The 27,224-nt window shown below is 62.5% G+C and overlaps 1 protein-coding gene across 9 annotated transcripts; it reads left to right on the top strand.

The window, feature by feature from the left end:
• Positions 1–456: 456 nt before the first annotated feature.
• CIC (capicua transcriptional repressor) lies at positions 457–26,817 on the top strand. Of its 9 annotated transcripts, none has more exons than XM_057314422.1 (21): positions 1,221–1,327; positions 3,725–6,231; positions 6,433–6,544; positions 17,969–18,118; positions 18,201–18,429; positions 18,511–18,640; positions 18,735–18,917; positions 19,001–19,166; positions 19,971–20,173; positions 20,256–20,481; positions 20,881–20,984; positions 21,232–22,471; positions 22,554–22,741; positions 23,119–23,240; positions 23,343–23,509; positions 23,615–24,327; positions 24,579–24,832; positions 24,933–25,087; positions 25,167–25,298; positions 25,595–25,726; positions 25,823–26,817. In XM_057314422.1, the coding sequence occupies exons 2-21, from the start codon at positions 3,736–3,738 to the stop codon at positions 26,188–26,190; spliced, it is 7,470 nt and encodes a 2,489-aa protein (XP_057170405.1). In that variant the 5' UTR covers positions 1,221–1,327; positions 3,725–3,735; the 3' UTR covers positions 26,191–26,817. The 9 variants fall into 9 exon arrangements, with proteins under 9 accessions (XP_048079591.1, XP_057170405.1, XP_057170403.1 ...); XM_057314420.1 differs by having other exon boundaries at positions 3,725–6,544; positions 23,615–23,905; positions 24,005–24,327; XM_057314421.1 differs by having other exon boundaries at positions 3,725–6,544; positions 23,615–23,905; positions 24,002–24,327; positions 24,936–25,087.
• The last annotated feature ends 407 nt before the right edge of the window (positions 26,818–27,224 follow it).

Raw genomic sequence — 27,224 nt, 5'->3', positions numbered from 1 at the left:
GAAGCCCCAGGAAGCGCCGCATTTTCCCATCTTGTGCCCCGACAAGCCTACGGGGGCCGCCAGAAAACTGCACCGCCCTAAATGTCAAAGTCCTGGAAGAGAGGACTTGTCCCCAGGGTCCCCAAGCCCCAGGCCGCGCGCGTTCACTCCACTGCAGCGCGCGCCTCCCCACACGCGCACGTTCTCTCCCCTCCCGGTGGCAACAGGGCTTTCCGCGGGGCCGCGCCGGACTTTCTGAGGCTGTTGATTGGTCATAGTCCCGGCCACCCTACAGCCAATCAAGCGGGGGAAAGGTGACATCACTCGTTCTCCTCCCCTCCCCCTCCACCCCAAACTTCCCTACTCGCGGCTACAGACAGCAACAACCACGTGGGGGAGGGGTAACAGAGTAGAACCCGGTGAGGTCATTGCACCGCCCCGGCCGCTGCTGATTGGCTGCGAGGCTTGCGGGTGGCGGTTGGCTGCTCCTCGCACCTCCCCCTCGTGCCGCTACCGCCGCCACTGAGAGGAGCCACTGGCGACGCCAGAGCCGGGAATCCGGGTGAGTCGGGGCCCTGGGTCTAAGATGCTCCCGGTGTGCAGGGAGACTTACAGGAACTGCCCTGTCTGACTTTTTCTCCTCGCCCGGGTTCTTTGGTGCTACAGCTCTCTGTCACATGGGAGTTGTAGTCTGCTTTGTACTATCGACTATGGGCCGGAGACGTAAGAAGACTACCATTCCCAGCAGGAATTGCGACTAGCCGGTCAACAAACGCTCAGGCCACGCCTTCTCAGCCTGCTTATTGGACAGCCTATCCCTTAGCCCTTCCTTCTTGCACTTCATTGGCTACTGTCCCTCATAGAGGCTGGGTTCCGGCCTAGAGTGCAGAGCGACTGGGTACTGTATTCGTCATTCTGCACTAAAACGGCTTGCAATTGGTTAAGGTTGATGCCTATCACGTGTTGTGGGGCAGGGCCCTAGGCAGATCAGGCGGTCGTAGGCTCAGGTTGGTGTCGGTCCCAGAGGGAGGCCGGTCTTGGACTTTGGCCCCTCCCCCTGGCGCTGCCGGGTGGGTCTGATTGGACATGGCGAATGTCGCTCGTCGTGGAGAGGCGGAGCCGACCAGGCTGCGGATATCTATTGGTGTAGGACGGCGCCGGTCAGCGGGGTTGTGGCCGGTGATTGGCTGGCTGCTCCAGCTGTTGCAGGTCCATTCACCATTTTGTGTGTTGGAGTAAAAAAAAAAAGGGAGAATCGAGAGGGAGAGCCGGAGGGGGGGCGGGGAGGGACCGGACCGGACCGAGCCGGGGCCACGGCCCCCCGCCCCGAAACCCCGCCGAGCCCGAGGTGAGGGGCGGGGCCAGGGCTGACACGGGCAGGGGGGATTTGGGGTGCTGGGGGCCGAGAGGGGACAGGTGGCAGAGACGGGGAGGGGGTACAGGGGAAAAAAGGTGGGTTGGATGGTGGGAAGGGGGGATAGAGTGGATGAAGTGGTGGGGAGGAAGAGTGACAGAAAAGGGGTGACGGAGAGGGGATGGTGGGCAGAGAATAGGTAACAGGAATGGAGGGGTGACAGGACTAGATCAGGGTGACAGGGAGAGGGAGGGGACAGAGTTGGAGGGGTGACAAGGAGAGGTGATGGAGAGAAAAGGTGACAGGTCCAGAGATGGCTGACAGGAGAGTGACTGGGAGGAAGGGGTGACAGAGATAAATGAGGGTGACTAGGATGAGGTGGCTGAGGAGGGGGCCTAGGGCCTGTGAGGAGAGGGGCAGAGGTAGAGGTGGTGACAGGACGGGGGAGAGAGTGGCAGAGAAGCTGGTGCCAGGAAGGCTGATGGGAGCAGAGGGCATAAGACCCTGAAGAACCAGGGCCTGGCCGGCCTGGGCTTCAGGAGTTACTGCTTAGGTTCTGAAGGAGGTGAGGGCCCACGGGGCCTTGGGTGGGAGTTATCCAAAGTGGGGTGGACAGGAAGAGAGTAGGCCCCAGGGGAAAGAAAAAGGCCTGGCTTGCGGGGTGAAGAGGCAGGACCAGGCGGCAGGGTTCAGGGGTGCCAGGCGGTATGGTTGTAGGCCCTGGGTGGGGTATGCAAAGGTTTGTGTTTGGGCAGGACTGGGGCCGGATCTCAGTCCCCAGGACAGTGGCCCAGCGGGTCAGTGGGGAGAAGGTGGTGGCAGCTGCCGAACTTCTGGGCACTTGGATGCCTGCCCCAATGTGAGAAGACCCGGGCCCTACAGGCTCTGCCCGTGAGGACCCGAGGACTGGCCCAGAGAAGGAGCAGTCTGGGATTGTAGGGTCCACAGGAGGAGCAGGCCCCAAGTAGGAGAACACAAGACCAGGGGTCCTGGGGGAGCTTGCAGACTGAGTCAGGGGTGTCTCTGATTGCGTTTGGATTATGGTCCTGGGCACCCCCACCCTCCCAGAGGCCCCCTTTTGGCCTCTTAGGTTCTCTTAGTCACTTCAGAGTAAAGTTTTTTCCCTTTTCTTTTCTCAGGGCAGCTTGAAAGGGGGCGGGCAGTAATGACTGTTCAGGAAGTGGGTGAGGTTGGCCTGCTGGGTTTGCCCTGCTTTCTTTGACCTTCTCCCACTTACCCCCACCTGGAGTCGGAGGGCATATTTGGGGGCCCCAGGGGCCCGGCCAGCTCAGCCACCCTGCCAGAGGCAGCCCAGTCGGGGCGGGGGATGCGTGCAGGCCAGAAGGGGGGCTGGGCTTGCTGGTATCACGCTGGGTGCTGTGGGGGGAGGGACAGGCTCCCATCCAGTGGGACAGTGAAACCCTGGGGTGTAGCTCTGTGTCCCACTGTGTGATGACGTGTGTGTGCCTCTGTGTGTGTTTTTGTGCGCGTGCGTGTGCTCATGCACGGCCCCGTGGCAGCACTGGGTATAAGCTCTTGCCCCAGACGTGCCCCTGCCTGCTCCCTGCCAGGATCTGGGGAGATGGCTATACCTGGCAGGCCTCGGGTGCAGAGAAGAGTGGGCAGCCATCCCTCAGGACTTCCAGCTGCCCACTCCTTCCCACAATGTCTGGCCACGCCAGGCAGCCCAGAGGGGTGGGGGCGGGGGTGGAGAGAGGCTCACATCACAGCCCAGTCACCTCCTTTTCTGTGACTGTGTGCCCGTGCATGTGTGTGTATGAGTGTGTGTGCTCTCTGGACAGTGACAGTGCAAGGAAGCGTGCCCTCTGGATCATGTGACAGGCGGCACACTGAAATGGTTAGGAGCACAGACTCTGGAGCAGCCGGATTGCTTGGGTTCAGACCCTGGCTCTGCCATTTCCTAGCTGGATGAATTTGAACAAGTTGCTTGAGCTCCCTGTGCCTCAGTTTCCTCAAGTAGGGCTGTTGGTCCCACCTGCCTCCTAGGGCTGTCGTCAGGATGAAGTGGGTTAACAACATCAAGTTGGGCCCACGGCTTGGCACGAAGTGAGTGCTCCACAGGTGTGAACTGTTACTGCCTTTTTGTGTCCCCTCGGGCAGTCGCACACACCTGCTGTGGCCTGTGTAGAGGGAACAGATAAATGTCAGTGTCCCCAAGGAGCCAGAGTATATAACTCAGGGGACATGGGTGCTAGTCCGTGTCTGGGTGCCAGTCAGGGGCCCCCATGAGTTGAGGACAGCCAGGAAGGAGACTTCAGGTATCATGGAGCTGAGGCGGTGGCCTCAGCAAGTGGGAAGCCTTGGGGGACACTGGCTCCGGGGGGTTCCTGAGTTGCTCCCGATGATTCCTGTCTGCCCTCCCACCTGCAGGCGGACAAAAGATGAAGCCAATGAAGAAGGCATGTGTCGGCCTCCCAGGTGCTGGCAGTGGCGGCAAGTCCCCACCAGCCACCCGGGCCAAGGCCCTGCGACGGCGAGGGGCTGGGGAGGGCGACAAGCCAGAGGAGGAAGACGAAGAGGCGCAGCCGCAGCAGCCGCAGCAGCAGCCTCCGGGGCCAGAAGAGGCTGAGGAGGGTGAGGAAGAGGAGTCCGAGCGGGGCCCTGCGGCTGAGGGGCTGCCCCCGGAGCTGCACTCTGACGACCCGGCGGCCCCAGGCCCTGCTGAGGACCCCAAGGTAGAGGGGGAGGCGAGCCGTTGGGAGCCCTCTCTCAGCCGGAAGACGGCCACGTTCAAGTCTCGAGCGCCCAAGAAGAAGTATGTGGAGGAGCATGGAGCCGGCAGCGGTAGCAGTGGGGCGGCCGGGGCCCCTGAAGAGCGGGCACGGACCCCTGAGGAGGCCGGCACCCTGGGGGTCCCTCCACGGCCACCCACCTCTACCCGTTCCTCTTCCACTGACACAGCCAGCGAGCACTCAGCCGACCTGGAGGATGAGCCAGCCGAAGCTTGTGGGCCAGGCCCCTGGCCCCCAAGTGGCACCAGTGGTGGCTATGACCTGCGGCAGCTGAGGTCCCAGCGGGTGCTGGCCCGGCGTGGCGACGGCCTCTTCCTGCCGGCCGTGGTGCGCCAGGTGCGCCGAAGCCAGGACCTGGGGGTGCAGTTCCCCGGGGACCGGGCCCTGACGTTCTACGAGGGGGCACCCGGTGGCGGTGTAGATGTGGTTTTGGATGCCACGCCGCCGCCGGGTGCCGTGGTGGTGGGCACAGCTGTCTGTACCTGCGTGGAGCCCGGGGTGGCTGCCTACCGTGAGGGTGTGGTGGTGGAAGTGGCCACCAAGCCAGCTGCCTACAAGGTCCGCCTCAGCCCCGGCCCCAACGCCCAGCCGGGGCCACCAGCTGCCCTGCCGCAGCCCCCGCAGCTGCCACACCGGGACCCCGAGGAGGCTGTGTGGGTGGCCCGCTCCAGCTTGCGCCTGCTGCGGCCCCCCTGGGAACCCGAGGCCCTGCCGAGGAAGCCCCCTGCGGGCCCCGAGGAGGAGCAGGCTGAGCCGGGGGGCGCCCTGCCCCCCTGCCCTGCTGCCCTGGACCCCAAGCAGCCTGAGGATGCTGAGGTGTCGAAGATCAGCTTTGGTGGCAACCTGGGGACTTGCGAGGAGGGTGAGGAGAAGCACCCGCCGGCCCTGGGCACCCCGGCCCTGCTCCCGCTGCCCCCGCCCCAGCTCCTGTCGCCGCCACCCAAGTCCCCAGCTTTCGCGGGCCCGGGCCGCCCTGGGGAGCAGCCCTCACCCTGCCAGGAGGGGAGCCAGGGCGGCAGCCGGAGCAGCAGCGTGGCCTCTCTGGAGAAGGGGGCTGCGCCAGCCGCCCGGGCCCGCACACCGCTGACTGCCGCCCAGCAGAAGTACAAGAAGGGTGACGTGGTCTGCACGCCCAACGGAATCCGCAAGAAATTCAACGGCAAGCAGTGGCGCCGGCTGTGCTCCCGAGACGGCTGCATGAAGGAGTCTCAGCGGCGGGGCTACTGCTCGCGCCACCTGTCCATGCGAACCAAGGAGATGGAGGGCCTGGCGGACAGTGGCCCTGGTGGGGCCGGACGGCCAGCAGGCGTGGCGGCGCGTGAGGGCAGCACCGAGTTTGACTGGGGTGATGAAACTTCGAGGGACAGTGAGGCCAGCAGCGTGGCGGCCCGTGGGGACTCGCGCCCACGCCTGGTGGCTCCTGCTGACCTGTCCCGCTTTGAGTTTGATGAGTGTGAGGCGGCCGTGATGCTGGTGTCGTTGGGCAGCTCTCGCTCCGGCACACCCTCCTTCTCTCCTGTGTCTACGCAGTCGCCCTTCTCACCTGCCCCATCGCCCTCCCCGTCGCCACTCTTTGGCTTCCGCCCCGCCAACTTCAGCCCCATCAATGCCTCACCAGTCATCCAACGCACTGCTGTCCGCAGCCGCCATCTGAGTGCCAGCACCCCGAAGGGAGGCGTGCTGACACCACCAGACCTGGGCCCCCACCCACCGCCGCCTGCCCCCAGGGAGCGCCATTCTTCTGGCATCCTACCCACCTTCCAGACCAACCTGACCTTCACCGTGCCCATCAGCCCTGGGCGGAGAAAGACCGAGCTGCTGCCCCACCCAGGGGCCTTGGGGGCCCCTGGCGCAGGGGGCGGAGGAGCCACCCCGGACTTCCCCAAGAGCGACAGCCTAGACTCTGGTGTGGACTCCGTGTCCCACACACCTACACCTTCCACACCGGCTGGCTTCCGGGCTGTGTCACCTGCCGTGCCCTTCTCCCGTTCCCGCCAGCCCTCGCCATTGCTGCTGTTGCCCCCACCTGCTGGCCTGACCTCGGATCCTGGGCCTTCTGTGCGCAGGGTTCCTGCTGTTCAGCGGGACTCACCCGTCATTGTTCGCAACCCCGACGTGCCGCTGCCCTCCAAATTCCCTGGGGAGGTGAGCACTGCTGGCGAGGTGCGGGCAGCGGGACCTGGGCGGGGCTGCCGAGAGACCCCGGTGCCCCCTGGGGTGGCCAGTGGGAAGCCTGGCCTGCCCCCACCTCTGCCAGCCCCCGTGCCCATCACCGTGCCTCCAGCCGCGCCGACTGCCGTGGCCCAGCCGATGCCCACCTTTGGCCTGGCTTCTTCACCCTTCCAGCCGGTGGCGTTCCACCCCTCACCTGCTGCCCTATTGCCCGTCCTGGTGCCCAGCAGCTACACCAGCCATCCTGCCCCCAAAAAGGAAGTCATCATGGGCCGACCTGGGACAGGTAAGAGATGCAGGTGGAATGGCTGGGTGAAGGCTCATTTGGGACGGGGCCACTTGCAAACTGGCTCTCCAGAGAGGTGAGCTCCCCACCTTAGGAGGGTCTCAAGGGGAGATTAGCCTCCTGTCTGCATAGATGTTTCAGCAGGAATTCACATGCCAGGCAAGGGACTGACTGGACTTGGAAGGCTCAGTGCAGTGTTTCCAGAGGCCTCCTGTTGGGAATGCACTCTCAAGGACTCTATTAGTGAGCAAACCTTTCTGAGCTTTGGGAGCCGGGCCCCTGCAATCCTGATGGGGTAACAGAGGAACAGAGTTGATAATCGTGATGACAGCTGCCATGTCTGGAGGACTGGTGGGGGCATCACCATGATAATAAGCATTGAGTGTGAGTTATCTCGCCCTCATCACACCCTGTACTGTACCGCGGCCTGTTCTCAGCCCTTTGGAAATATTCACTCCTTTTGCCTTCACAGACCTAACAGGCAGGGGCTAGGATTATGCTCATTTAGGGGCAACTGAGGTCAGGTTAGTGACTTGCCCTTCATCCCACGGCTAGTAAATCCTGGAGCCAGCCTGCAAAGCCAGGCCGACTGGCTCGTCCCTGCTGGGCCCCAGTGCCGGGTTATAGATGGGAAGATGGAGGCTCCGACGGCGCCTTCTGCCTCGGGGTGGCAGGATCTGGACTGGAGTGCTCACCTCACGCCTGTGCCCAGTAAATATCACAGGTGCAGTCAGTGCTGTGGAGGGGAGCTGGGGGTGTGCTGGGCAGGCCTCCAGGTGTGAAATCCAGTCTGGCTGCCCTCAGAGAAGGCCGTGTAAGCCAAGAGTTGAAGGATGAGTTGGAACCAGCAAGTGTGGGGCTGGAAGAGCCTCCTAGGAGGCCAGAAGGAGCACAGCTGAGGAAAGCCATTATGGCCAGAGGGCTGAGGCCAAAGGTGGGGAGAGCCAGAGGCCAGGCCAGGTTGGGCCTTGTCAGAGCAACTGTCAAGGAGGGTGACCAGTCACCAGCCCCTTCCCTAGCATCTTCTCCTTATTGATTTATTAATCCACTGTTGTCTGAGTGGCCTGGCCCTGTGCTAGTTGGTGCTGAGGACACATCTCTGCCCTCACACGGCTCACAGTCCTGGAACAGATCTGTCCCCAGACAGTGAGCATCCGGAGTGGGCAAAGCTGGAATGGGGGAAGCAGAGGGAAGAGTTTGGGCAAAGGCCTCGAGGCCAAAGTAAGTATTTGAAGGAAGTGGAATCTGCAAAATCAAGGGCTCTAGGCGATGGTGGGAATGCGCGGCTCTCTTGATGAGCAAGGGTCAGATCCCCGAGGGCTCTCAGGAGACTTGGGAACTTTATCTTGAGGGCAGTAAGGAGCCATGATAGGCTTTGGGCTGATCTAACCACACCTGTACCGTGGAGGCTGCGTTCCAGTGCCTGAGACCAGAGACAGGGAGACCAAGGAGGAAGGAAGCTGCAGTGGGGATCTGGGTGGGAGCTGGGACTATGGCAGAGGCTGATGCAGGAGGGAGCCCGGGCCCTGACCTCCCGGAGCTCCAGCCCAGACCCAGGGCACAGGGACACAGGGGCTGTGCTTGCCCCTCAACTCATACACTGAGGTTGGGAGTTCTGTGTTTTGCCCTGCCCCCAGCATTTTTTACAGTTGTTAGTGTGGTTGATAGGAGCAAAATTCCACAGAAATGGGCACAGCAGGGATTTCTGTTCTTAGCCAGATGAAGAAAGTGAAGCAGAAGGACTCCATCTAGAACTATCCTCCTCTCCCCCACCCCACATGCCTACAGCCCCCGACATGCATAACATTGTGTCACGTGACCCGCACTGCTGGCGCCTGGAGGGGGATGGCACTGAGGCAGGTGACCCGAGGCCTACCAAGGCAGACCCAACAGGGGTACCTGCCACCATTTTCCAGATGAGGAAAAGCGACAGAAGAAGAGTCCTGATTGAGGTCACTCAGCCAGGGAGGGTCAGGACTGGGCCTTGAACCAGGTCTCCCAATCTCCAGATCATGGGCTCTCACCGCCAGGAGCTATAGCTGTCATAATTTTTTGAGCACCACCCATGCATGCGCGTGGTACACGGCTCTGTAAGTGCCGCCTGAGCATTACTCGCCGAATCCTCACAACACTCCAGGGGGCCAGCACCATTAGTATTTCCAGTGTTCAGAGGAGGAAACCGCGCCCCAAGAGGTTAAGTGACTTGCGCAAAGTCACTCAGCTAGGAAGACGGAGAGCCAGGATTTGAACCCAGGCTGTCTAGCTCCAGAGTCCAGCCTCTTAAGTACTCTCGATAACAATAACAATAATAGTAACTAGTCTTTTATTAAGCATTTACCACATGCCCAGCCCCAGGTGTGGGGTCATCTCATCGAATCCACCTGATGCTATGCAGTAGGGATTACCAGCCCAGTTTGGGGGGTGGAGGTGGGGGTGGGGTGGGGACTGAGGTTCAGGGAAGGGAGGCTGCAGGCTCTCTGGTCGTTAGAACTTGTCCAGTGCCTGTCCTGGCGGTTCTGAGCAGCGCCTCCCTAACAACACCCATGCTGAGGTATCCAGGCTGCCCTCAGGTTCCCAGCCAGCAGGTCCTTTTGTTCTTCTCCCAGAGGCCTCCCCAAGCCCTTGGGAGGCAGGCACCTTGGAGCCTTCTGCCTCTGAGGCCCAGGTAGGGCAGACCATGCCCAGTGGCATAGTGAGGCCATGGTCCTGTCCCTTTCTGCCAGCTCATGCCAAGGCCTGACCCTCACTCAGGGCAGCAGGTGTGAGGGGGCGGCCTGGGACAGCTTGCCTGCTCCTGCCCCCTGCCAGGCATTTGCTTCCGCTGGGGGACGTGCCGGGGCAGGCGGCCCAGCATTCTCCACATTCTGTGCATGGCCAGGCCAGCCAGCTGCCATTGCCACCTCCCTCTGACTCTTCCCGCCTGCTCCCCAGGAGAGGAAGCCGCCCCAGGGCCTGCAGCCCCAGCCCAGGAGGCCAGATGTCTCAGCCCCATTCCTGGCACGGCCTCCTTTCCAGCTCCCAGCTTCCGCCTGGCTTCCCGTACTGACAGGCAGTGCCCCCTCTCCTGGGCCTCTGTCTGCCTGCCTTTGAGCCACTGTGTCTGTTTCTCCCTTGGGTCCCTACATCTGTCTAGGTCTCTATTTCTGGGCCTGCCTGAGTCTCTCTCTCTCTGGACTTTTGTCTCTTTCTCTCTCTGTCTGCGTCTCTGTATCTTTCTTGGTTTGTCCCTCCCTAGACATCAGTCCTTGTCTGAGCTTTCATCCCACCTTTCTTCTATTTTGGCCCCCTATCTTGGGATCCTGTGTCTCTGGCCCTCCGCTGGCCCTCCCCTGGCCTTCCTCCCCCTCCTCAGACAGACTTGCTACCCCTCTCCTAGCCCCTCCCCTTCACCCTGTGCACATCGGGTGCTGCATCCCTTTGAGTCAGTGGACAGTTGCTAAGTACTAGGGAGTGGTGGGAGGTTGTACAGGCCTGGGAGCCCCTTCCTGTTCCTTGACAAATTAACTGCTCACCACTGTCCCTGAAACGTGCTGAGAGGTGTCAGGAGCCATCTACATCCAGGCACCTGTTCCCAAGTCAGGCAGGAAGGCGGGGGCTGCATGGGCCAAGCTAGGAGATCCGGGTGTAGGGGAACAACAGGAAAGCAACTCCTGTGCCCACCCACCTGCTAGAGGGCACGACCCAGATCACCCCTACCACCCCCTCAATGCCTTGCAGGAGACACAATTGGTGGCAGCTCCATTTAACGGAGTCCCACATGTAGTAGGACTTCAGACACTATGCTTGGCCAAGTGGGGAAAATAAGGCCCAAAGAGGGGCCTAGGTTCTCCTGACTCCCCAAATCCAGATTCTGCCAACCAGCGTTTCTGTTTTGTCTCAAATAGTGAACCCCTTCTCTCCCACCAGAAGTCCCTCCTCATCTCTCCCAGGCCCAGGCTGAGCAGCCTTGGGGGAAGTGGGTGGGGAAGGCAGACATGGAAGCAGGCACAGGCAAGGATGAGCAGAGGGAGGTACAGAGTCTGGGGAAGACAGAGGACAGACACAACTCTGTGGCTCATTGCAGGGTGATGAGGGAGGTACAGGTATGCTTCTCAGTGGAAGTGACGTTTGAGCTGAGGAATGAGTGAATTTCAAGTGTCAAAGAAAGGGGTGTTCCTGGCCGATGCAGCCATAGGAACAAAGGCCAGGAGGGGTGAAAGTGCATGACCTCGCAGTGGCTAGTGGAAGCTGGAGCTGACACTAGAGCCCAGGATTGGCAGAAGTGTGCCAAGGAGCACAGGTCTAGCCAAGCCAGCTTGAATGCCAGTCAGTGAAGAGGCAAAAGTTTAGAGCAGGAGAGGGAAAAGGTTAGATTTGGGTGTCAGAGATCCCTGGAGGCTGTCCTGGAGAGGAAGGAGGCCTAGGCTGGGAAGAAGAGGATGACCTGCCCAGGAGAAAAGAGAAGGGGCCTTTTTGAGGTAGCTGCAGTCTATCTTAAGAGACTTCGCGGAAGAGACCCCAGCACCAGGAGCTGCGAGGGGTCAGGCTGCCTCCTGGCGGCGGCGGCGGCGGCCGGCGGGCGGCAAGCGGCGGGGGGTGGGGTGGGGGGACGCGCGCGCGCGCATGCGCGGGGCGGGGGGGTTGCGGCCCGGAGCCCCCGGCGCCCCGGCATTAATGGCTCCATTAGTGGCCGGGGGGGGAGGCGCATTAGCGGCGGCGACGGCGTCTGGCTCCCATTACCACCGGCGGCAGCGGCTGCACCACAGGCGGCTGGACCCTAGCCCGCCTCGCCGCCTCCTCCGCCCGCACCCCGTCCCCTGTTCCCGCTCCCCACGGGGGCCAGGGCCAGGGAACCCCCGTCTCCCTGTTTCCGCAGAAAAGCTGATTGGGAGGCCAGGCAGACCTGGGTTCAAATCCCGACCGTGCCACCTCCTGACTGCAAGATCCTATCCCCCCTCTGAACCTTTTTCTTGCGAAGCAGCCGGGGAAACGAGCTGCACCCGGGGCTTTGCAGATCCGGCCGGTACCCTGAAGGCCGCGCCCAGCACCCGTCAGTACCGAGGGGCGCGGATTCCCGCGCCCCAGGGGTAGGCCCCGGGCGTCGGGCCTCCGTCTTTCCCATTGGCCGCCTACGCGCCTGCCGAAGCTGATTGGCCGTGACCCCCCCCCCCACGCCGCAGCGCCATTAACCCTTAAGCGGCCGCGCCCTCCGGCTGGGTGGGGGGGCCCCCCCGCAGACAGCGCGGGTGCCAGCTGGCCGGTGCCCCGCCGCGGCCCGCGTGGGTGTCAGGCCGGCCGGGCGCCCGCCCGCCCTCCCAGCACAAAGCGGCTTTGTGGGGCCCGCCGGGGGCTGGCTGGGGGCCAGGCGGCGAGTGGAAAATCTCGTGAGCACGGGGAGGGGAGGAGAACGCAGGGCGGCGCCCCCTCCTCGCCGGGGTTGGGGCGCCTCCCTCAGTCCGCGCCGACCAGCCCTCTCATGCCCGGGTGCCTGTACACTCCTCCGCCCCCCGCCCCTTTCTACCCCCAAACCTACTTGCTCCCCTCCGTCCTATCCCGTCCGTCTCCCAATCCCTGGGGACCCTCCCCCACACCTCTCGCCTGCCTCTTTCCCTCCTAGTCCCCCTGCCTACCCCAGCCCCACTCACACTGACTCACCCCGGCGCTATTTTTAGGCCCCCATCCCTCCCGAGCCGCGCCAGCCCAATCCTGGGCTCGTTCCCCAGGCAACCCTGGCCGTCGCCGACGCCGCCCGGGGTGGGTGGGTGGGTGTGTATGTGGAGAGCGGGTGAGGGGAGCTGGGGACACCGGGGGTGAGCCAAGGCGGGGACCCGGCCTGTAGAGCAGGGTGGGGAGCCGCGGGCGACAGGGGCGCGGTGCCTCTTGGGCGCAATAAATGGGCCCGTGAGTTCAGAGTGTGTCTGCCTGTTCCTCAGTCTGTCAGCATCCCTGGCTGTACGCCCCAGGCCTCTGGGCAGGCCTCAGCCTGTGCCACCCTGGGTGGCAGTTGGTGTCTCTGTCTGGGCTCCCTGTCCCCGGGCTGCGGGTGGGGTAGTGCTGTGGGGGATGTTTGGCGTCAAACCTTTTGTGGAATTGGTGATGGGGTGGTGCAGAGGGTGGCTGCACCATATAGTTCTGTCCGGTACCTGCCTTGAGTGAAGGGTGGTGTTGCACCCCCTCTCAGATGGGGCTGGGGCCCTGGTTTGGGAAACCTCCTCAGCCTTTTCCAATTAGGGAGGCCCCAGTTAGGGCTGAGGATGGCTGGAGAGATGGAGCTGTCTGGGGTTAGGACCTGCTCCCTCTTCTCCACTTCTAATCACCCCCACCCAGGGTTCCTCCACTCTGAACAATGGAAGCTAAGTATAGGGCTGGCCCAGTGCCCAGGGCAGGGGGGCCCTTCCCGCCCGGATTCCGGCCCCTCCCTGCCAGGCTGGGTCCCCACTTGGCTGTACCCTACCCTGTAAGGGGCCTCTTCCCATCCCTCCTATGTGGGCACTGTGTCTTCTACCAGATGTGCAACCCTCCCAGATGTGTGGGGCCCTCTTTCCCTGCTGTGCCAGGCCTAGATCTTTTTCTCACCCTACAGAAGTGGGGGAGCTGGGGGCAATGTTTCTCCGAGCTCTGTCCTGGGCTGCGTTGCAGTAGGGAAGGGGTTAACTTGCCAATAGGTGACTCACCGGTGGGGAGAGGAGGGGGGCAGCGGTGGGGAGATAGCGGGCCACATTGATTTCAGCCTTGATTTCTGCCTCACATTGCAGTCCCTAGGGCAGTGAGGTAATGGAGGGTCTGAGTCTGGGGCTGCACAGGGAGGAGGGGGCAGTCACCTAATAGTCCCTCCAGTGGCCCCCTCCAGGCTCACAGCCAAGTGTCTGGCCCTGCAGTCTCTGGAGGTCAGAGGGCTATGGACCTTCCCTTCCCCTCTGGGCCCAGATTACGGGTTTCTGCCCCCTTTCCATGCCTTCGGCTCTGTCAGTGGACGGAATAGGCTGGGAAAGGGATTTGTTTGTGCTTGTCGCTGACTCCACCTGTGTAGGAGCCCACTCTTTGTCCATCTGAGCTTGTGCAACCTTTAAAACCTGCCTGGGTGTGACCCCAGGCCTCTGCCTCTACTGGATGTGACCCCAGGGCCCATCCTGGGTAATCCAGAGCCTCTGCCTCCCTGGTGGGCCCCAGACCCTTGCATGTGTCTCTGTGTGTGCTCTCTGGCTTTCTGTAGTTCTCTCTTTATCACTGTCTGACCATATTCCCAGATGTCTGGGAGTGTCTGCCCGGGGCCACCCTGAGGTTAAATTTTCGGTAGTGGAAAGAGCAGCTGAGTTGGAGCACTGGGCTGTTAGGTTCTGGAGGCATGATCTTGCACAATTTATTCAGTTTCTCTGAGCCTCATTTTCTCATCTGAACAATGGGCGTAATAAAGTGTACCTCCCTAGTGGCTGTGAGGATTCAGTGAGGAGTATAATACATATCAAGCTCCCAGCACACTGAAGCCCCAGTGTTCATTTCCTTTCTTCCTCCTGGCCCCTTTCTGGAAGGGGTGGCTCCCAGCCTAGAGTGGTAGGGCCAGCCCACAGTGGTGCTCTGTGCCCCCCCCCCCCACTGCCTTACACTGTGAGATAGAGGGTCCCAGGTGGCTGCTAAGTGTCAGGCCGGTGAATGGCCATGGCGCTCTGTATTCCTGGGGGTCCAGGGTACTGAAGTAGTGCTCACTGGGGTAAGTTTATATAGTGTGTGGGGGTCAGTACGATGGCGTCTGTGAGAGTTAGCCTGTGTCGGGGATGGGAGGTGCCAGGGAGGCCACATGAGAGTGTGTGAAGATGGAAGAGTGTGTGTGGTTGTGTGGGAGGGATGTGGGGTGTGTGTGTGTGTGTGATGGACAAGCAGTGGTGATGAGATGTGTGAGATCATGTTGCCTGTTTGATATGTTGTTTGTATGATGATTCATGTGAGCTGGCAATGAGAATATGCGTTGGTGAAGCACGTATGACAAGGCGTGTATGAAATGGGTGATGTGGAGGATGGGTGAGAACGAGTGTGTGTATGATGATGGGTGGGGAGTGATGGGCCAGGAGTGTGGGAGGTAATACATACATGTGAGCAGGTGTTCAAGGTGTGTGACTTCGTGTGTGTGACAGTGTGAGTGTAAGGCTAAGGGTACATGTGACCGTGGGGTGTGTATGAGATAATGGGTGTGGCAGGAAAAGTCTGTCTATGAGAGGGTGTGTGTGTGTGTGTGTGTGTGTGTGTGTGTGTGTGTGGTGGGGGGAAGAGTCTGCTGGTGTGAGAGTTGGTGAGGGCTCGGGGTGGCTCGCGTAGCCCTACCGCGCAGTTCCTCTGCCCTGCGGAGCCACGCGCTCTCAGGCGGGCGTGAGGGAGGCGGGGCAAGCCGCGCGTGAGCGTGTTCCTCGCGTGGACTGGACACACGTAGCACCACACACAACTTCGGGGCCTCCGCAGCGCGGTGCTGCGAACCGCCCCCCTGGCTCGCTGCCTTTACTGCAGTGCGCCCTCCCTGCCACCCTCCTCCCGCGGTCCCGCCCCGGGCCGGCTTGGGGCCAACCGGAGCCCGCCCCGCCCTTCCCTTATTTGCATATGACTGACGTTCCCCCGGGGCGGCCAATGGGGGCGGGCGCGGCGGGGCCTGACCCGCGCGCGGCGGCGGCAGCCAATGGGCTCACGCGCGGGGGGCCGGGCTTGCGCGGAAGGCCGCGGGGGAAGCGGGGAAGGGGCGGGGGGAGGTGCGGCGGGGGGAGGGGAGCGCGTAGTAGTGGCGGGGCGGGGAGGCGGCGGTGGCTCTGCGCGGGGCTCGCTCGGAGCGCACGGACGCACGCACGCTGGTCCGTCTGCCCGCCCGGAGCCGAAGGTCGATCCGGCGCTGAGCCGCGGGCCCGGAGCCCGGAAAGGCGGGGCGGCGGCACCGGCAGCTGGGGGCGCGCGGGGCCAGAGCCGTTACCCGCCGGAGCTGCGAGGGAGGGAGGGAGCGGGCCAGCGAGAGGAGAAGGGACGGGGCCGCCCCCGCGCACGCGCGCCGCGCCCCGCCCCGCCTGCCCCGCCTGCCCCGCCCGCCGGGCGCCGCGCGGGAGGAGGGAAAGGGAGGGGGCGGCGCCGATGGCCCCTGTGCCGCGCGCCCCGTGACGGCCCCCGCGCGCGCCGGGGGGCGGGGCGGGGCCGGCGCGCTCTGACCTCCCCCGCCCCCCGGGCGGCGGGAGGCAGGCGGCGCTGTGCGCAGGCGCGCCCGGCAGAGACCCCCCGAGTGGGGCGGCCGGAGGGGGGCGGCGGGGGGGGGCATGCGGCGACGGCCTCCAGCTCCCCCCGGGCCCGAGCGGCGACGGCCGAGGAGCCGGCGGCGGGCGGAGTGGCGGCGGCCGCTGAGGAGGCGCGAGCCCCGGCCGGGCCCCCCCGCGCCGGACCATGTACTCAGCCCACAGGCCCCTGGTGCCCGCGTCCGGCGCGGCCTCCCGTGGCCTCGGCATGTTCGGTCAGTAGCGCCTGGGCGCTGGGACTGCAGGGGTCAAGGTGTTGGGGTGCTAAGTGCGGCGTAATGGTGATAGGGGTATAGTACGAGAGTGATAGAGGCGGAGTACAGGGGTGACGGGAAAGTTACAGAGCTCAGCTGGGCCAAGCGGTTAGTGACGGCAGGTGGGAGTGTAGGGGGAATGATGGGAGTGAGGCGAGGGGAGTAGCTGGGGACAGCTGTGGTGTTTGGGTGATGGGCTGGCACGGTCCGTTGTCATTGGAGGTGGGGGTTGCAGCGTAACTGGCTTGGGAGCATGGATTAGGATAGGGGCAGCATGAAACCTGCTGGCCTTCGGTGTGGAAGAGAGGGGGAAGGGAGTGTGATTGAGTAGTGGGGCTAAGAAGAGGGCTTGAGAAGTGAGTAAGGCATTGCTTGCTTAGAATGGAGTGATGGGCTGGTGTGTATGTGGTGTGCTTTGCAGAGACAGAGGGAGGGACCCAAGAACCTGGACAGTAGTGCACTGAGGACTTGAGGAGGGGCAGGACCAAAGGACTCTTCCCCCATTGTCTGCTGGTCCCCTTCTTCCCCACCCAGCAGATAAGGAGGCCTGGTGGGAAAGATCTTGGTGAAGAGAGGGACAGGTCCAGGTCCTTGGGGTTGGAGGGCCGAGCAGGCTTTTGCGGTCCCCAGTGCCCCAGGGATCGGGGACAGGGTCCTCAGAGCGTCTTGAGACCCCCTCCAGTGCTGGCTTCCTTATCCTTCTTCTGTTGACTTGATGTCTACTTTTTCTTTTGTCAGCCCCTTGCAGAATCAGGTCTCGAGGCCAGTGTCTCCTATAGAGCTCTCTTAGTCCAGGCTTTTGAAGGCATAGAGGGGTCACCCCAGGTCAGATTGATCTGGATCAGGGGGAGGCCTGGAATGATGGAGACCAAGCCTAGGGCGTTTCCCTTCTCTCTTCATCGTCTTCCCTCGCAGGGGCCTCCTCAGCTGGTTCCACTTCCCCCAGGGAGCTAGCAGTGAGAGGGCAGCCCACTCCTAGCCTAGGCCTGCTCCAGGAGTCCCGCCAGCCCAGGGCTTACCCTGCTGCCACCCAGCTCCTGGGGCAGAAGGTCGGACTCCTGGGACTAGCCCCCTGGGAGGGAAGTGCCTTCCTATGCATAGTCTCAAGAAAACACCTGGCACTTTTGTCTTCCTTGGGCACAGAAGAGAACAGTTCTCTTGTCTGCCCCATTGTCTGTGCCTTTTTTTCCAAGGAGTTTACCACTCCTTCCCCTTTTTGGGCAAGGGGGCTGCGTGCTGCACCCAGGATAAGCTCAGAGATTGAGAGGGAGGGGGCTGGGAGACCTCTTCATGGGCAATAGATTCTCTAGGGAATGGGGAGGTGCTGGAGCCACCTGTGCCCAGCCCAGGAAAGGCGGGTCTGGCTCCTTGGGGTTTGTGGTATGGGGAGGGAGGCAAGGAGAAAGACTTAAGACCCCACACCCTGTGGGTAATGGAGAGGGAAGAGGGAGGGAGACCAAACCATGGTCTCCTCAAGAGAGAGAAAGGGAGTGCGAGGTGAAGGTGAGGGGCTGTGTCAGATAGCAACCTGGGAGCTGGGAATGTGGCAAGACTGGGGAGGGTTCCTAGCCCTGCTGAGGTCTTGGGGCCTTGGGAGTATGAGATGGCAGTCGAACATGGCCTGGTTTGTGACAGGAGCCAGTCATTCCTCTGGCCTGGTCCCTGGTGGCAGGGCTGGTGGAGGTGGGGGAGGGAATGGGGCGTGAGGCCTATTTCCCTTCCCAGCTTCTGTTTTCTTTTGTATAAACCTCAAAATCTTTCAGGGAGGAGTTTTTCCTGAGCGATGTCGCACACATGAGCCCACGAGGCTCTGGGATAGTGGAAGGGGGTGTAAAGGAGGCGTGGAGCCACCTCATCCAGGGTGGAAAAGAGCTTGAGTTGGGGGTCAAGGCCGAGGTCTCCTGCCGCACAGCTTAGCTGGCTTCTTCCCACAGTGTGGACGAATGTGGAACCTCGCTCTGTTGCTGTGTTCCCCTGGCACTCCTTAGTCCCCTTTCTGGCCCCCAGCCAGCCCGACCCCTCTGTGCAGCCAAGTGAGGCCCAGCAACCTGCCAGCCACCCAGTGGCCTCCACCCAGAGCAAAGGTGAGGAGTGGGGGGCCTCAGAGGGCACGGGGATAGGGTCCAGGCGTCCCAAGAGCCCTCTGACCTACCTCTCCGCCCCCAGAACCTGCTGAGTCGGCGGCTATTGCCCACGAGCAGCCAGCAGGTGGGAGTGCTGATCCTGGGCGGCCCCCTGGAGCCACCTGCCCTGAGAGCCCAGGGCCTGGACCCCCCCACACTTTGGGGGTTGTGGAACCTGGAAAGGGTCCCCCTCCCACCACTGAGGAGGAGGCCCCCGGCCCTCCAGGAGAGCCCCGGCTGGACAGCGAGACGGAGAGTGACCATGATGATGCGTGAGTGCCACGAAGCTTGGGACTGGGGGGGTGGGGTGGCCAGAGACGTGGCCCTCACCGTCCCTGCCGCTCCTGCCACAGCTTCCTCTCCATCATGTCTCCTGAGATCCAGTTGCCCCTGCCACCCGGGAAACGCCGGACCCAGTCCCTCAGTGCCCTGCCAAAGGAACGAGACTCCTCTTCGGAGAAGGATGGACGCAGCCCCAACAAGGTGCCCCATCTCTGCCTGTCCCCAGCTCACCCCGTGGCTGCCCAAGCCTGTCTCCTGGTTTTAACCATCCCACTTGGGCCTCTGTCTGCTGCAGCGGGAGAAGGATCATATCCGGCGGCCCATGAATGCCTTCATGATCTTCAGCAAGCGACACCGGGCCCTGGTCCACCAGCGTCACCCCAACCAGGACAACCGGACCGTCAGCAAGATCCTGGGCGAGTGGTGGTACGCCCTGGGGCCCAAGGAGAAGCAGAAGTACCATGACCTGGCCTTCCAGGTAATGCCTCTTCCTCTTCGCTCCTCCCCAGCTTCCTCTGGTGGGGTGAGTGAGTGAAGGGTCCCTCCTCTCTCTCCTGCCAGGTGAAAGAGGCCCACTTTAAGGCTCACCCGGACTGGAAGTGGTGCAACAAGGACCGGAAGAAGTCCAGCTCAGAGGCCAAGCCCACAAGCCTGGGGCTGGCAGGAGGGCACAAGGAGACTCGGGAGCGGAGCATGTCGGAGACAGGGACTGCTGCTGCCCCTGGAGGTTGGTCGGCTCCTTGGTTGTCTTTTCCTGCCCCCTCCCTCCCTGAGAGGTGCCAGCTACCCCCTTGTTTGCTCAGCCCCTGTCTCAGAAGCCTTTCTCTGTCCTATCATTTTGTTTGAGGATCTTTACCCATAAAGGAACAGTTGTGTCGTATGAAGGAGCCAGGGAAGTCCAGACAGAGTTTCTGGACAGTCAGCTCGTTATCAGTTGTCATTTACTGAGCATTTACTGTGTGTTAGGCATCAAGGGGACTATAACCTCTACTTCTGAATGCCGTACCCCCATTTTTTAGATGAGAAGACTGAGATTCAGGCAAAATCACTTGTCAGAAGTTATAGAAGATAAGTAAATGGTAGACCAGAGCTTCAACCCCAGCTTGGTTGGGTTCCAGAATCATGGTTGGAAGGCCCTCGTTGGCGCTTCTACTGACAGAGTGTCTCGCGTGCATAGCGTCGTTCTGAGGCACTTTTTCGGAGTGATCTGTGGGTGTGGGCCTGCAATTCTCTGAAGGTGGGGTTCCTTCCTCTCTGAGATATGGGGATGGAGACTCGGGCCCATAGGTGTTAGCTAGCGAGCACCACACTGCCTGTCTTCAACCTTTCGTACTCAAAGAAGGCCTGCCTCCCGGGGAGCAATCCATCAGGAAATGATGGGCTGGTGGCTGGTATCTCTTCTGCCACGTAGCCCAGGATTTTCAAACTTCTTTTGCCCAGTATCTAGAGATATCTCTGGCTGTCTCGGCCAGTCTGGGTGCCACTAAGAGGCTTCTTGATTCTGTGACACCTCTCTCCTTATACTCTGCAGTGTCCTCGGAGCTCCTGTCTGTTGCAGCCCAGACACTCTTGAGCTCGGATACCAAGGCTCCGGGGAGCGGCTCCTGTGGGACAGAGCGTCTGCACGCAGTGGGGGGACCTGGCTCGGCCCGGCCCCGAGCCTTCTCCCACAGTGGGGTCCACAGCCTCGATGGTGGAGAAGTAGATAGCCAGGCACTACAGGAACTGACTCAGGTCCGGGGGCCGGGGAGATGGGCAGGGAGGGCTGCCCCAAGGTGATGGTCCCTGCTGAACTTTCCCTGTACCTGCCCTGCAGATGGTGTCTGGCCCTGCATCCTATTCTGGTCCAAAGCCTTCTGCCCAGTATGGGGCTCCAGGCCCCTTCTCAGCCTCCGGTGAGGGAGGTACCCTGGCGGCCAGTGGCCGACCCCCGCTGCTGCCTACCCGGGCCTCCCGTTCTCAGCGTGCAGCCAGTGAGGACATGACCAGTGACGAGGAACGCATGGTCATCTGCGAGGAGGAAGGAGACGATGATGTCATTGGTGAGCAGTTGCGGGCCCAGAATCCTTCCCAGAGGTTTGGGGGGTGGGCAAAGATTTTATCTCGGCCTCAGGGTCTTCTTGGCTTGCATGTCTGTTCATGATTGCAGGCATGTTCACCTCAGGCCCCCCTGAGTAAACCCAGCCCTGCCCTTGGGAAGCTCCTGGCCAGGCAGGAAAGCAGGAGGACAGGGGCAGGGATGGCAAGGCCATGGGGCACAGTGTTAGGTGGTGTTACCTGTGTGCTCTTAGGCTCCCCTGGTGGGCAGGTGGGCACACCCGAGGCTGAGGAACAGCATTCGTGGACCACAGTTACTGCTGGCTTTGGGGGCTGAGGCCAGAGCTGTCCCTCCTGGGCAGTCCTGTACCCAGCCGTTTTGCCAATACTGTTTACTCCCTCAGCTGACGACGGCTTCGGCGCCACTGACATTGACCTCAAGTGCAAGGAGCGGGTGACTGACAGTGAGAGTGGAGACAGCTCTGGGGAGGATCCAGAGGGCAGCAAGGTGAGAGCTGGGGAATTGGCACTGTCTGGTAACGGTTCTAGGAAAGGGAGATACCTGCTCTTGTGTGCACTGTTACAGAAGGAGATTAAGGCCCAAAGAGGGCAAGGTACTCGCCCCATGGCGAATTGGGTCACAGCCTGGATCAAGTGAGGCCTTCAGCTGGCCTCACTGCCAGGCAGGACAGGGACGGGCAGGTTGTGGGTATCCAGGCTCCCTTGATGTGGTTGTGTCTCCTCCTTTCGCCTAGGGCTTTGGCCGGAAGGTCTTCTCACCAGTGATTCGTTCCTCCTTTACCCACTGCCGCCCACCGCTGGACCCTGAGCCCCCAGGGCCCCCGGATCCACCACCTCCAGCCTTTGGCAAAGGCTACGGGCCCACCCCATCATCCTCCTCCTCGTCCTCACCTGCCTCCTCCTCAGCCTCAGCGGCCACCTCCTTCCCACTGGGCTCAGGGACCTTCAAGGCCCAGGAGTCAGGTCAGGGCAGCACGGCAGGCCCACTACGGCCCCCACCCCCTGGGGCTGGGGGCCCAGTGACACCTTCCAAGGCCACTCGTTTCCTCCCAACGGATCCTGCCGCCTTCCGGCGCAAGAGACCTGAAAGTGTGGGAGGCCTGGAGCCACCAGGTCCCTCGGTCATTGCGGCACCTCCTGGCGGGGGTGGAAGTGTCCTGCAGACGCTGGTCCTGCCCCCAAATAAGGAGGAACGGGAAGGCAGCGGAACCCGCATGCCCTCGGCCCCAGCCCCATCACTGGCCTATGGAGCCCCAGCAGCCCCCCTGTCCCGCCCAGCTGCTACCATGGTCACCAACGTGGTACGGCCTGTCAGTAGCACTCCTGTGCCCATCGCTTCTAAGCCCTTCCCCACCTCTGGCCGGGCTGAGGCATCGCCAAATGACACAGCAGGTGCCAGGACTGAGCCGGTCACAGGGTCCCGGGCACCTGGGAGCTCCCCGCTGGGTGTAAGCTTAGTGTATTCGGACAAGAAGTCGGCAGCAGCCACCTCGCCAGCCCCGCATCTGGTGGCTGGGCCCCTCCTGGGCACTGTGGGGAAGGCCCCTGCCACAGTCACCAACCTGCTGGTGGGCACACCCGGTTATGGGGCCCCAGCGCCCCCTGCTGTTCAGTTCATAGCCCAGGGGGCCCCGGGCAGTGGGGCCACTACAGGCTCAGGAGCAGGTGCTGGGAGTGGCCCCAATGGGCCAGTGCCTCTGGGCATCCTGCAGCCAGGTGCCTTGGGCAAGGCTGGGGGCATCACCCAGGTGCAGTACATCCTGCCCACGCTGCCCCAGCAGCTTCAGGTGGCGCCTGCCCCAGCATCAGCCCCTGGGACCAAGGCAGCAGCTCCCGGTGGCCCCGCACCCACCACCAGCATCCGTTTCACCCTCCCACCGGGCACCTCCACCAACGGCAAAGTTCTGGCGGCCACTGCACCCACTCCTGGCATCCCCATCCTGCAGTCCGTACCCTCCGCCCCGCCCCCCAAAGGTGAGGCCTGGGCTGAGCGATGAAGGAGAGGGGCCCCAGGCCCGTGTGGCTCTCTGGCAACTTCTCCTCTCTCCACTTGCAGCCCAGTCGGTTTCTCCTGTGCAGGCCCCGCCCCCGGGTGGATCAGCCCAGCTGCTACCCGGGAAGGTACTGGTGCCCCTGGCAGCCCCTAGCATGTCCGTGCGAGGTGGAGGGGCTGGCCAGCCATTGCCCCTGGTGAGCCCTCCTTTCTCAGTACCTGTGCAGAATGGAGCCCAGCCACCCAGCAAGGTAAGGGCATCCTGGCTCCACCTGTTGCCTATCTCCTCTCCTCCTGGGCATTGGTTTCTGTGTCACGGTTTGTGTATCTGTCTCTCCTTTGGTCTCTCGTGCGTTTCTCCCTTTTCATTTGTCTCTCTGGAACCCTGTCTGTAGGACCGTGTCTTTCCTTGTACTTCGATGTCTGCATGCATCTCGAGTCTGCCCTTAGTGTCTGCACCTTGTTCTTTGTTTTGCGCGCCTTGCTGATTTCTTTGTTTCCTTCTGTCTTGATTCCAAGTTTTGTGTTCCTTGTTTTTGCTGAGACCCACCTTTCTAGATCTGGGTCTGCCCCTGCCCCAGTCTGAGTCCCCAGCTCATGCCAGCCTGTGGGTGCCCTTGCCCCACAGATCATCCAGCTGACACCGGTGCCTGTGAGCACACCCAGCGGCCTGGTGCCGCCCCTCAGCCCAGCCACACTCTCCGGACCCACCTCACAGCCTCAGAAGGTCCTGCTGCCCTCCTCCACCAGGTAATGGCAGCTGAGCCTTTACCTGGAGGCCAGCCCGGAGAAGGGCCTGGGGGGGTGGTGTGCAGCTCACCTCACTCCTCCCCCTTCCCCTCTCTGTGGCAGAATCACCTACGTGCAGTCGGCAGGTGGGCACGCGTTGCCCCTAGGCACCAGCCCTACGTCCAGCCAGGCTGGAACAGTCACCTCGTATGGGCCCACGAGTTCAGTAGCCCTAGGCTTCACCTCGCTGGGGCCCAGCGGACCCGCCTTCGTGCAGCCCCTGCTTTCAGGTGAGGGGTAGGGTGGCAGGCAGAGCTGGGGACCCAGGGTGGTGCGGAGTGGCCCAGGCCCTAACTGGGGCCCCTGCCTCTCCTCCTCTGTTTCCATCTCTATAGGCCAAGCTCCGCTTCTGACTCCTGGCCAGGTGGGCGTGTCGCCCGTGCCCAGCCCCCAGCTGCCGTCCACCTGCACCGCCCCCGGAGGTCCCGTCATCACGGCGTTTTACCCTGGCAGCCCTGCACCCACGTCCTCAGCACCCCTGGCCCAGCCATCTCAGGCTCCCCCTGGCCTGGTCTACACCGTGGCCACTAGCACCACCCCACCTACTGCCACCATCCTGCCCAAGGGCCCACCGGCCCCAGCCACTGCCACCCCGGCCCCTACTAGCCCTTTCCCTAATGCCACAGGTGGGTGTCGGACCAACCCAGGGTGGGGTGAGTTGGGGGACCCAGGAGATGGGCTCCAGACAGGCCTGGCTCAGCAAATGCTCTTCTCCCCACCAGCAGGCTCCATGACCTACAGTTTAGTGGCCCCCAAGGCCCAGCGGCCCACCCCCAAGGCCCCCCAGAAAGTGAAGGCGGCCATCGCCAGCATTCCCGTGGGTTCCTTTGAGGCAGGTGCCCCTGGGCGGTCAGGCCCTGCAGCCCGGCAGCCCTTGGAGCCTGGCCCAGCCCGGGAGCCCCCTACCCCTGAGTCTGAGCTTGAGGGGCAGCCTACGACACCGGTCCCTCCACCGCCCCCAGAGACCTGGGCTCCCACAGCCCGGAGCAGCCCCCCACCGCCCCCGCCTGCTGAGGAGCGGACAGGCACCAAGGGTCCTGAGACCATGGTGAGTGCACAGCAGGCTCGGGGCTCTCGTTGCTTCTTGGCTCTGTGTGTCAGTCCACCGTCTGCTTTTTTGCTCAGTTCCTCTTCACATACCTGTCTGACCTGTGTCCTTATTGCCGGGGTGGGGGGGGGGCGGGGAGGTGCTCTTCTGTCCCTTTTGCTTGCCTTTATGACCGGGCCTTTGTTGTTCTGGGTTTTGCACCAGTGAGTCTGAACCCAGTGTCCTCTGTCTCCCTGCCATCCCTACCCCAGGCCAGCAAATTCCCCAGCTCGTCTTCAGACTGGCGAGTCCCTGGACTGGGTCTGGAGAGCCGTGGGGAGCCTCCCACCCCTCCCAGCCCAGCGCCAGCTCCGGCCCCAGCCCCTGGCAGCAGCAGCAGCAACAACGAGGGCAGCAGTGGGAGGGCAGCCGGGGACACCCCCGAGCGCAAGGAGGCCGCTGGTACCGGCAAGAAGGTGAAGGTGCGGCCCCCGCCCCTGAAGAAGACCTTTGACTCTGTGGACAAGTGAGCATGGGCTGGGGTCCGCGGCAGCGTGTGCGGGGCTGGCAGGAGAGGGGGGCAGCTGCAGTCCGGGACGGGGGAGGTGACCCTGCCGGCTCTCCAGCAGGGTCCTGTCGGAGGTGGACTTCGAAGAGCGCTTTGCTGAGCTGCCCGAGTTCCGGCCAGAGGAGGTGCTGCCTTCGCCGACCCTGCAGTCTCTGGCCACCTCGCCCCGGGCCATCCTGGGCTCCTACCGCAAGAAGAGGAAGAACTCCACTGGTAGGCGAGTGTGGCGCACCCGGGGAAGGTGGGGAACAGACTGGGGCCGCCTCCGCTGAGCCTGCTTCTGTTGGACCAGACCTGGATTCAGCCCCCGAAGACCCCACTTCGCCTAAGCGCAAGATGAGGAGACGCTCCAGTTGCAGCTCAGAGCCCAACACCCCTAAGAGTGCCAAGTGCGAGGGGGACATCTTCACCTTTGACCGTACAGGTGCCGGCACCGAGGCAGGCGGAGCTATGGGGGACCCAGGACCTGCAAGAAGGGTGGGGTCTTGGGAATGGGGTTACAGATGAGAGGTGGGATGGGTGTCGTTGAGAGGAGGGACGGCAGGTCAAGGATGGGAGGGTGGGTTCTGGAGTCCAATAGGGTCCAGAGGCAGGTGCCCTCTCTGAACTCTGCTGTGGAATAGAATTTGGTGAGGGCTGGACGGATGTTGCTGGCAGGGGTGGGGGCAGGAGGGCAGGCTGCCTCAGTCCCCTTGACCGTGCTGCCTGCGCTGCTCCCAGGTACGGAAGCCGAGGATGTGCTCGGGGAGCTGGAATACGAGAAGGTGCCATACTCCTCACTGCGGCGCACCCTGGACCAGCGCCGGGCCCTGGTCATGCAGCTCTTCCAGGACCATGGCTTCTTCCCATCAGGTGAGCATATCTCACCGTCTTGGGGGGGTACTTGGAGAGGATCTGCCTGCTCTTCTCATCCTGGCCTCCCACCCCCCACTGTCCTTCTGTCCCCAGCCCAGGCCACGGCAGCCTTCCAGGCCCGCTACGCAGACATCTTCCCCTCCAAGGTCTGTTTGCAGTTGAAGATCCGCGAGGTGCGCCAGAAGATCATGCAGGCGGCCACTCCCACGGAGCAGCCCCCTGGAGCCGAGGCCCCCCTCCCCGGACCACCCCCCACTGGCACTGCTGCTGCCCCTGTCCCCACTCCCAGCCCTGCTGGGGGCCCTGACCCCACCTCACCTGGCTCGGACTCTGGCACAGCCCCGGCTGCCCCGCCACTGCCTCCACCTCCAGAGCCGGGTCCCGGACAGCCTGGCTGGGAGGGCCCCCCCCAGCCCTCCCCCCCGCCCCCCGGCCCCTCCACAGCTGCCACAGGCAGGTGAGGGGTTCGAGAAGATCCCAGGACCCACAGTACCCCCCTCAGGACATGGACAGTATGTAGGTGGCAGGAATGGGGGGGCAGGATGGTTACCTCCTCCCCAATAAAGCCATTTCGTCCTTTCTAGTTTGGGGCGGAATGAGGCCTGCTCCTCTTGTCTATCCCCCCTCCCCCCACAGCTTTCTCCCTGTGATGGGGGGCAGCTGAGGGGAAGCAGGGGCACAGTCTCCCTCCACCGAGCCCCTGTATATAACCTGGAGTGTGTTACCTTCAGACCTTTTCACTTGTACTTTATGCAAAATGGCTCATGTGAGGGCTACAAGCTGGAGGGTAGTGTGGGCCTTGGGCCACAGGGAGGTGCCTGTGGAGTAGGGGGAGTTCATGCACCCCTTTTTTCCCCAGAGGGGCTGGACTCAGGTTAGTTTGGGGTGGGGGCTCCTGCACTTTGCCACAGGCATGGGGAGGGTTCTCTCCCCACCCCCTCTGCCCTCCCAACTTGGGTTGTACTTTCTAAGAAGGTGATTTCCCCCTACCCTTGTCCCCACCCCGAGAACAAAACATGTTGATCATGTGCAATATTTCTTACTGTGCCGAGAAGCCGAAATGACCGAAATTAAAGCTGTTTAACACACCTGTGTGGCTGCCCACTCTGAAGGGAGAAGGGGTGTGGGTTGTGCCGTTCCCGTCCCCTGATGGGCAAGGAGCTATACACTAGCTGTACACTCCCCCCACCTCACTGTGCAGAGCAATTCCAGGACCGTCCCCTCCCAACATTGGAGGGACCCTGTGGGCCAAGGACCCGGACTCACCGTGGACTGAGCAGCGGCTCTCCAGCCCTGATGTTTGGGGGTCACTATGTCTACTCTGCCTCTTTCACAGCCATCCAACAGGAAGGGGTTTGGGCAAGGCGTGGGATGAGGTGCTAGAAGGGGAGTTCACCCTCGAAGTTCCAGCTGGATCTGAAAGGTCTGAGCTATGGTGGTGTGGGGCAGGGTACAGTGCTGTTCTCGGTGACTCCTGCTGCCCCCACATGGCCCG

The sequence above is a fragment of the Ursus arctos genome, unplaced genomic scaffold (genome assembly GCF_023065955.2).
Source record: "Ursus arctos isolate Adak ecotype North America unplaced genomic scaffold, UrsArc2.0 scaffold_19, whole genome shotgun sequence".
Taxonomy (NCBI): Eukaryota; Metazoa; Chordata; class Mammalia; order Carnivora; family Ursidae; genus Ursus; species Ursus arctos.
Note: the sequence above shows the minus strand (reverse complement) of the source record. Positions and strands in the feature narration are given on the sequence as shown.

What these genes read in the sequence shown, in the direction of transcription:
- CIC (XM_048223634.2), top strand. Translation starts at nt 3,736, where the DNA reads ATGAAGCCAATGAAGAAGGCATGTGTCGGCCTCCCAGGTGCTGGCAGT. An exon ending in ATGGACGCAGCCCCAACAAG is followed by an intron (nt 18,641 to 18,734) that starts GTGCCCCATCTC and finishes TGTCTGCTGCAG; the next exon opens with CGGGAGAAGGATCATATCCG. An exon ending in CCATGGCTTCTTCCCATCAG is followed by an intron (nt 25,727 to 25,822) that starts GTGAGCATATCT and finishes TTCTGTCCCCAG; the next exon opens with CCCAGGCCACGGCAGCCTTC.